This window comes from Prionailurus viverrinus, chromosome D1, assembly GCF_022837055.1.
Source record: "Prionailurus viverrinus isolate Anna chromosome D1, UM_Priviv_1.0, whole genome shotgun sequence".
Taxonomy (NCBI): Eukaryota; Metazoa; Chordata; class Mammalia; order Carnivora; family Felidae; genus Prionailurus; species Prionailurus viverrinus.
In genome coordinates this window covers 107985300-107994295 of record NC_062570.1, presented here as the reverse complement: position 1 = coordinate 107994295, position 8996 = coordinate 107985300, and the positions used below count along the sequence as shown (strand labels likewise).

Below are 8996 nucleotides of genomic sequence, written 5' to 3'. Positions count from 1 at the left end.
TTTATTTTTGAGAGACAGTACGAGCAGGGGAGGGGCAGAGAGAGAGAGAGGGCGACACAGAATCTGAAGCAGGGTCCAGGCTCTGAGCTGTCAGCACAGAGCCCAATGCAGGGATCGAACCCACGAATGGTGAGATCATGATCTGGGCTGAAGTCGGACACTTAACGGGCCAAGGCCCCCAGGCGGCTCAGTTGGTTAAGCGTCCAAAAATTATTTCAGGCAAGGCCACCTTCCTTTGGGGGAAGGACAGGGGGTCTATCAAGCAGATGACCTCACTAGTGTTGATCAGGAAATTCTAGACTGGTTGGTTTAAAAGTCCACTCCTGGGAAAGGCTAAAACTGCAATTAGGTTAAGTCTTGGCTTGTTGGTGTAAGGCTTAGCACAAATGACTCTATTTTGGCCTGTTTGGGTTTTTTTTAACGATTCTCCCCACCCCCCCCCCCATCTTTTTTTTTTTTTTAGAGAGAGAGAGAAAGAGAGAGAAAAGCAGGGTTTGAGCTCACCTGATGTGGGACTTGAACCTACCAACCGTGAGATCATGGCCTGAGCCGAAGTCAGATGCTTAAGAACTGAGCCACCCATGCGCCCCACGATTCCCCTCTTTTGATTAGACTGTCACCCTGAGAGATGTGATCAAAATTCTAGGCATGAGCGCCATTTTCAGCTACCACTCTGTAGTTCTCCCAGCCTTTATTGATCCTCTGGGTGACAGGTCACAGGTCATGACGGTTTTTTTGCTGAACCTCTCTGGTATTCACAGGTCATGACTTCAGGTTTACAATTTTTTAGTCTTTGTTCCTTCTCTGATGCTCCAGTCTTAGGGAGATCATTTACTTGATGGTTAGCCATTGCCAACACGCATTTAAACCTCTTGAGAGAATACAGCATGCCCGGCAGATTCCCATGGTCATTATAAACCGGATAATTCCCAAAGTCTGGAGCACACTTCAGAGCCACGGTCCCCAGTACCTAATCCAGTCAAAATCAAATGAGTCAAAGACCCTTTGGAAGCAGTCACCTTTTTAAGCCTAGCAGCTTGCTCAGTGTAATTATGTAATTGTACATAATGGGGTATGGCTGAGTTTATGTAATTGGGTTTCAACTACACCCCTGCAGGTGTAACAGGTTGGCCACAGCACAGACACCTTGCTCAGTGAAAAGATCATAAAGGGTTATCCTATCATCAAGAACAAACTTTGGCCAGAGAGTCTAAGGATTTTTGTTGGGCAGCTATTTATTTATTTATTAAAAAAAATTTTTTTTTTAACGTTTATTTATTTTTGAGACAGAGAGAGACAAAGCATGAACGGGGGAGGGTCAGAGAGGGGGAGACACAGAATCTGAAACAGGCTCCAGGCTCTGAGCTGTCAGCACAGAGCCTGACGCGGGGCTCGAACCCGCGGACCGCGAGATCATGACCTGAGCCGAAGTCGGCCGCTTAACCGACTGAGCCACCCAGGTGCCCCGAGCAGCTATTTTTTTAATGTTTATTTTTGAGAGAGAGCAAGACAGAGAGACAGAGCACGAGCCCAGGATGGCAGGGACCAGGCGCCCCTATATAAGCTCTTTTCAAGACTGTTTTGCTGGAAATTTTTATAAGAAATCTCAGATTAAACTCTTAAAAGCCTGAGGCCAGGAAGCAAAGCCAAGGTTAAAGCAGTTCCTTAAAGCTGTCTTGTCATGTCTGAGTTTTACATATCTCTCTCAAATATGATATTCCAAAGTTTTGGTAATACAGCCAGTGTCTTTAAATGTGTCCTGTTACAAGGAGAGAACCGAGTCTTATCAAACTTACGCATATAACTATGTGGCCATGACAAGAATACCCAAGAGTTTCTGGAGGGATCGGGTAGGGAGAGAAAATTAACGTTTCCTCTTTGTTTACAAAGGTATACCTTACCAAACTGCTATAAGCCATAGTAAGAGAAAACAGAAAAAAGTTTTCTTAAATCCGGAAAGGCAAAATGTTAAGGAGCCAGCAACGTTTCAAACAAAAAGTCCTAAAGACTATAATCATCCCTGATGAGTTCATTCTTTCCCCTGTTATGAATTCTTGTTCTGCTGGAATCCAATGTTTCCATTAGTTCTGGAAGTTCTTACCCAGTTCAGTTTTATGACCTTAAAGATGAAAAGAAGACAACAACCAAAAACCCTGTATTCTGGAGCACTTTCCGTGAATTTCCTTGAAATGGAAGCAGTTTGTGGGAAGGCTTTCATAAAAGCATCGGAGTAATATAATAATTCTGTAAGTGACAAAGACGTTTAAATATCCATTCTTTAAATTTTTTTTTTCAACGTTTTATTTATTTTTGGGACAGAGAGAGACAGAGCATGAACGGGGGAGGGGCAGAGAGAGAGGGAGACACAGAATCAGAAACAGGCTCTAGGCTCTGAGCCATCAGCCCAGAGCCCGATGTGGGGCTCGAACTCACGGACCGCGAGATCGTGACCTGGCTGAAGTCGGACGCTTAACCGACTGCGCCACCCAGGCGCCCCATAAATATCCATTCTTAAAGATATGATGAGAGTTCATTAAAATGGAATTGGCAGGAAAGTTTGGTTATTTCTGTGACACTCAATATTTTATTTTATTTATTTATTTATTTATTTTTATTTAAAAAAAAAATTTTTTTTTTCAACGTTTATTTATTTTTGGGACAGAGAGAGAGCATGAACGGGGGAGGGGCAGAGAGAGAGGGAGACACAGAATCGGAAACAGGCTCCAGGCTCCGAGCCATCAGCCCAGAGCCCGACGCGGGGCTCGAACTCACGGACCGCGAGATCGTGACCTGGCTGAAGTCGGACGCTTAACCGACTGCGCCACCCAGGCGCCCCAATTTATTTATTTTTTTTAACGTTTATTTATTTTTGAGACAGAGAGAGACAGAGCATGAACGGGGGGAGGGTCAGAGAGAGGGAGGGAGACACAGAATCCGAAACAGGCTCCAGGCTCTGAGCTGTCAGCACAGAGCCCGATGCGGGGCTCGAACTCACGGACCGTGAGATCATGACCTGAGCCGAAGTCGGACGCTTAACCGACTGAGCCACCCAGGCGCCCCTCAATATTTTAAATAATAACTGGAGTTATGATGTTAACATTATACCAGGACATACCACTTTAAGAGTTTCACACAATTTCTGGGACACTTACCACATGGACCTGTAAAATACAACTTGGAGAATTAGTATTACATCTTATTTGACAGTGTTTCCCATGTAATTTAACATATCCAATTAGCCTAATTAGTTTCACATCTCCCTTCTTATGAAGAAAGAACAAACCTTTTGAGACGTTCCAAGGACCTCTGAAAAATCCCAAAGTGAGTTCAAGGTCAGACTTCATTTAAGAATTTGGTTTTTGGGGCGCCTGGGTGGCTCAGTTAAGCATCCGACTTCAGCTCAGGTCATGATCTCACAGTTCTTGAGTTCCAGCCCTGCGTCGGGCTCTGTGCCGACAGCTCAGAGCCTGGAGCCTGCTTCCGATTCTGTGTCTCCCCCTCTCACTTCCCCTCCCCTGCTGGAGCTCTGTCTCTCTCTGTCTCCCAGAAATGAAAAAAAACATTAGGGGCACCTGGGTGGGTCAGTCCATTGGCGGCCGACTTCAGCTCAAGTCATGGTCTCCCGGTTCTTGAGTTCGAGCCCCGCATCGGGCTCGCTGATGTCAGAGCAGAGCCTGCTTTGGATCCTCTGTCTCCCTCTCTCTCTCTCTGCCCCTGCCCCAGTTGTGCTCTCTCTCTCTCTTGAAAATAAACAGTTTTTAACAAGTTAACTGTTTAACAGTCCCTCCATAGTGGAAAAGGCAGTTCAGGCAGGATTGGTACAGTCTCTTGTCTTAGGTACCTTTTATATCTTTGATCTTTCATTAGCTTTTTCCCATGAATCTTTCAATGAAGCTATTTTGTAGTTTTGGAAACTTTTGGAGGCCCCTGCATGCCACCTAAAATAGGTATGCCCGTTCTTTGTGTTTAATTTGAAAACCTCTACTTTCAAATGCACTTTTTATTTATTTTATTTATTATTTATTTATTTATATATATATTTTTTTGGAGCGAGAGAGAGAGAGAGAGAGCGAAGGAGGGGCAGAGGGGGAGGCAGACTCTGAAGCAGGCACCACACCCACACATCCAGCTCTGAGCCCAACACAGGGTGCGAGGCCTCACACCCCGGTGAGGCGGTGACCTGAACGGAACTCAAGAGTCGGATGCTTAACCAACTGAGCCACCCAGGCGTCCCTCGGTTGTGTTCTTTTTTTTTTTTTAATTTTTTTTTTTAACGTTTATTCATTTTTGAGACAGAGAGAGACAAAGCATGAATGGGGGAAGATCAGAGAGAGAGGGAGACACAGAATCCGAAACAGGCTCCAGGCTCCGAGCTGTCAGCACAGAGCCCGACGCGGGGCTCGAACTCACGGACCGCGAGATCATGACCTGAGCCGAAGTCGGACACCCAACCAACCGAGCCACCCAGGCGCCCCTCGGTTGTGTTCTTTAAATGAATAGTCTAACCACACGTTGCTTTTATTTATTTATTTTTGTTTTATTTTTCTGTACTTATTTTGAGAGCGAGCACGCACGTGCGCGTGCAAATGGGGGAGGGGCAGAGAGTGAGGGAGAAAGAGAATCCCGAGCAGCCTCTCCACTGTCAGCGCAGCTCCCGACGTGGGGCTTGAACGCACGAACCGTGAGACCCGTGACCGGAGTCGAAATCAAGAGTCAGGTGCTTAACCACCTGAGCCACCTCGGGTTGTTTTTAGTAAGGTTTTGTAATGTTGTGTAGCTGTCTGAAGTTTCAGGGACCACAGTTCTTAGATATTAAAATGCCAGAAAAGGGTATGGTCAACTCTATGGAATTCAAAGATCCAATTTTATTATTATTACTTTTTTTTTTTTTAACTAAGGCTTAGGGTATCTTGGAGCCAAACTAACACCCAAAAAGGACGTGCCACTGGGTTGGGAATTGTGTGATGTTTTTCAGCGTACCTTGTTGCACAGTTTTCTTGAGGTTGGTAGGTAATCTAATATCAATCTGACCTGTTCCATGACCAACGTGCCCTAATACAGACTCTTTGGGTTAGGTGGCTGGTGTTCTAACAGCTTTTAAATGCTTCACTTAAAAAAAAAATTTTTTTTTTAATGTTTATTATTTTTGAGAGAGCGAGAGAGACACAGTGTAGGCAAGGGAGGGGCAGAGAGAGAGGGGGACACAGAATCTGAAACAGGCTCCGGCCTCTGAGCTGTCGGCACAGAGCACAACACGGGGCTCGAACTCATGAGCCATGAGGTCACGATCTGAGCTGAAGTCGGTTGCTTAAAGGACTGAGCCACCCAGGTGCCCCAGCTCTTAATTGCTTTAAATGCCCACCAATTTTTGTGGACTTTTTTGATTCCTGGAGTTCTCATTAGCAACTAGCCTTTACCTCTATGGGACAAGACAAACCAACAGTAACCAAGAGATGTCAAGCGAATGACCCTGGCCAAGCGAATGACCCGTGGGCACCACCACCAATGCCCTTGAACTTTGGACTGGGGAAAGAATTGAACCAGCAGATCTCAACAGGTGGGACTGGGGACTGCCACTAAAGGTTCCCACGTGGATCCTCAGAAAGAATTAAGGGCTGGGTGTTGTCCGCTCAAAAATCGGGGAAGTGCAGTGGAAGAGGCCGGACGCTTGGCTTGGGCAGAACCACCTGCCAGCTCAGATGGGCTCCGGGCAGAGTTGTCCGCCGGTTCAAGCTGACCTGCCGTGTAGCAGAGGCCAGTGAGACCAGGAGCTGGACGCAAAGGAAGCAGAGCTCAGAACTGAGAGGCACTTGCCCGTGGCTTCAGAAACAGCAAGAAAGACAAAGAACTCAAAAGCTTCAGGGTGCCACAACCTACGTTTCTCGTGGTCCCCAAATGCCCTCAAAAATTGGGCTTCAGATCCTATCCCTGCTGCCAAATTTGTTAAAAAACAACAACAAAAAAAAAAAACAAAAAAAACCCCCAAAGTTGAAAGAGTAAATTTGAAGATCTAAGTGGCTGTATTCCATGATTCATGAAGCGGGCAGCATCCCACCTAGCGAACAGAAAGGAGCTCTGAGGAGCTGTACCGACTAAAAAGCTTTGTTATAGGCAAAAGGGGGCAGCAGCATGGAATTCACAGACCAAATAAATGAATAGTTCAGTCACTTTCCTTTTGGCGGGGAAGGGCAGAGGTCTATCGAGCGGGTAGTGTTACCAGGAAATCACTAGTGTTATCAGGAGTTGCTCCATTGATTGGTTTAAAATTCCACTCGTATGAGAGGCTAAACCTGCAATTAGGTTGGCTCTTAAGTCTTGGTTTCCTGGTTTTCTTTAGCTTTTATTTATTTATTTTTTAATTTTTTTTTCAACGTTTATTTATTTTTGGGACAGACAGAGACAGAGCATGAATGGGGGAGGGGCAGAGAGAGAGGGAGACACAGAATCGGAAACAGGCTCCAGGCTCCGAGCCATCAGCCCAGAGCCCGACGCGGGGCTCGAACTCCCGGGCCGCCAGATCGTGACCTGGCTGAAGTCGGACGCTTAACTGACTGCGCCACCCAGGCGCCCCACTTTAGCTTTTATTTTTGGAGAAAATTTAAAATAGTGACTCCCAATCCTGGAATCACTTGCAAACTTTTGAAAAATACCAGTGCTAGGAAGGGCCCGCTCCCAGGGGCCCTCGCGTCATTATTTGGGGTTGAGAAACATTGATCTGGACATAGTTTCCCTAACCAGCAAGAAAACGCACACAGCTTAACCTAGTTGATAGGGTTATTATGGCAATACTCTCCGAATACCTGGTTAGGGGAGTAGTTGCCATGAGGTTATGTGATTTGTCAGGACAAAGAGTATACGTCTCTCTAAGTGAACAAACAAACCTGATTGTTTCCAACAAACATCCTGACAAGGAAGTTTCCGATGAAAAACGAGGATAATCTTGAGGTTATAGGTCACAGTCTACGGGATAAAGCCACGCACCAAAAATACTGGCCGGAAACTAAGGGAAGACAAGTTCTTGATCACGATACGAGCGAGAACTGTTTCAACAGAACTCCCCCTGCCTGCTGTCCCCTAGAATCATTTTCATGGTAACTGGCAAACGGCCTCCAGACTTTTTTTTTTTTTATCTTTTACTCCCCCAGGCACTAACCAGCCGGGGCCCTCGTTTCTAGGAGCCCTTGACAACAATGTTCTGGACATCTCCCGCTGTGGCTCCGGAGAGATGGCTCTCCGAGGTGCCCAGGGTCCGAAGATCAAGGAATGCCTGCACCAGGCAAGATCGGGAAAGGTCAGCTGAGATAAGGGCTGGTGGTATCCCGGCTTCTGAGAACTGTACGTGGAAGAGGAAACTCAGCTCACTGGGCAGATTTGGGGGCTATGGTGCTCACCCCGGAAAGCAGCCCCCACAATGCACCTGCTTACATCTTCGCTGACCCACAGGCAGCGTGGCCTGGTGCCTGGCAGCGGGAGGACAGGAAGATGTCACCAGGCCCACGACCCCCTCTCCGTGACCCAGACGCAACATGAATGGGATCTACATGCTGATCCAGCCTGCGCTGCTGGATGGCAGGAGCCACCAAAGGGTAGACTTTATTTATCTATTTATTTATTTCAGTTTTTTAGCGTTTATTTATTTTTGAGAGGAAGAGACAGACAGACAGAGACAGAGAGACAGAGCATGAATGGGGGAAGATCAGAGAGAGAGGGAGACCCAGAATCCGAAGCAGGCTCCAGGCTCCGAGCTGTCAGCACAGAGCCGGATGTGGGGCTCGAAACCACAAGCCATGAGACCGTGACCTGAGCTGAAGTCGGATGCTCAACCGACTGAGCCACCCTTATATTTTTTAATTTTTAAAAAATGTGTATTTATCTTGAGAGAGAGAGAGAGAGAGAGAACACACATGCACACAAGAAGGGGAGGGGCAGGGGCGCCTGGGTGGTGCAGTCGGTTGGGCGTCCGACTTCGGCCAGGTCACGATCTCGCGGTCCGTGAGTTCGAGCCCCGCATCGGGCTCTGGGCTGATGGCTCAGAGCCTGGAACCTGTTTCCGATTCTGTGTCTCCCTCTCTCTCTGCCCCTCGCCCGTTCATGCTCTGTATCTCTCTGTCCCAAAAATGAATAAACGTTGTAAAAAAAAAAAAAAAATTTAAAAAAAAAAAGAAGGGGAGGGGCAGAGATACAGGGAGAGAGGGAATCCCAAGCAGGCTCCTTGCTAGCATATCAGCACAGAGCCCGATGTGGGGCTCAAACTCACGAACCGTGGGATCACGACTTGAGTCGAAATCAAGAGGGGCGCCTGGGTGGCTCAGTCGGTTAAGCGGCCGACTTCGGCTCAGGTCACGATCTCGCGGTCCATGAGTTCGAGCCCCACATCGGGCTCTGTGCTGACAGCTCGGAGCCTGGAGTCTGTTTCAGATTCTGTGTCTCCCTCTCTCTCTGACCCTCCCCCGTTCATGCTCTGTCTCTCTCTGTCTCAAAAATAAAATAAACGTTTAAAAAAAAATTAAAAAAAAAAAAAAGAAATCAAGAGCCGGGCACCTAACCGAGCCGCCCAGGAGCCCCTAAAAGGCGAAACTGAAAAAGTCAACTGGACGTCCAGGGCTCAGCACACACACTGTCAATCCAAGCCCTAAATTCCGTAAAGAATTTTACGGAAAGAATTCCATAAAATTCCCAGCCCTAAAGGGTTCCATAGCTTTAATAGAGTGCTTGATTATGAAGCTAGGGAGGGGTGAGGCGGTCCAGACTGGCTCTAAGAAGCCCAACCACATAACTAACCCGTCACCCTCTCTTTTTCCCTTCCCATGCCTACCCCTGGACAACCAGGTCACTAGAATTTGCAAGTAGCAAAAAAGAGGGTGGGGTGGGGGACTCGAACCTGGTGCTTCTTTTGCAGCCACTATGGGCGCTGCTTTGGGCAATCAGTAGTGTTGATATTGATGCTAATGATCAAGAACAAAAGGTGATGACTCTCGAGGTGTCCTGGCGTGGCC

At 47.2% G+C, this 8996-nt stretch overlaps 1 protein-coding gene across 3 annotated transcripts in view; it reads left to right on the top strand.

Moving 5' to 3' along the window:
- LOC125176804 (uncharacterized) overlaps window positions 1-8996 on the top strand; it is a 31648-nt gene that overhangs the window by 6210 nt on the left and 16442 nt on the right. Inside the window, exons 1-2 of one of the 3 annotated variants that reach the window (XM_047878668.1) lie at window positions 6663-7091; window positions 7176-7291. In XM_047878668.1, coding sequence (XP_047734624.1) covers window positions 7089-7091; window positions 7176-7291 — 119 coding nt within the window. In that variant the 5' untranslated portion in view covers window positions 6663-7088. Of the gene's footprint in view, window positions 1-1843; window positions 1851-6662; window positions 7292-8996 lie in introns of those variants that run through there. The other 2 variants (XM_047878665.1, XM_047878669.1) reach the window with 2 other exon arrangements.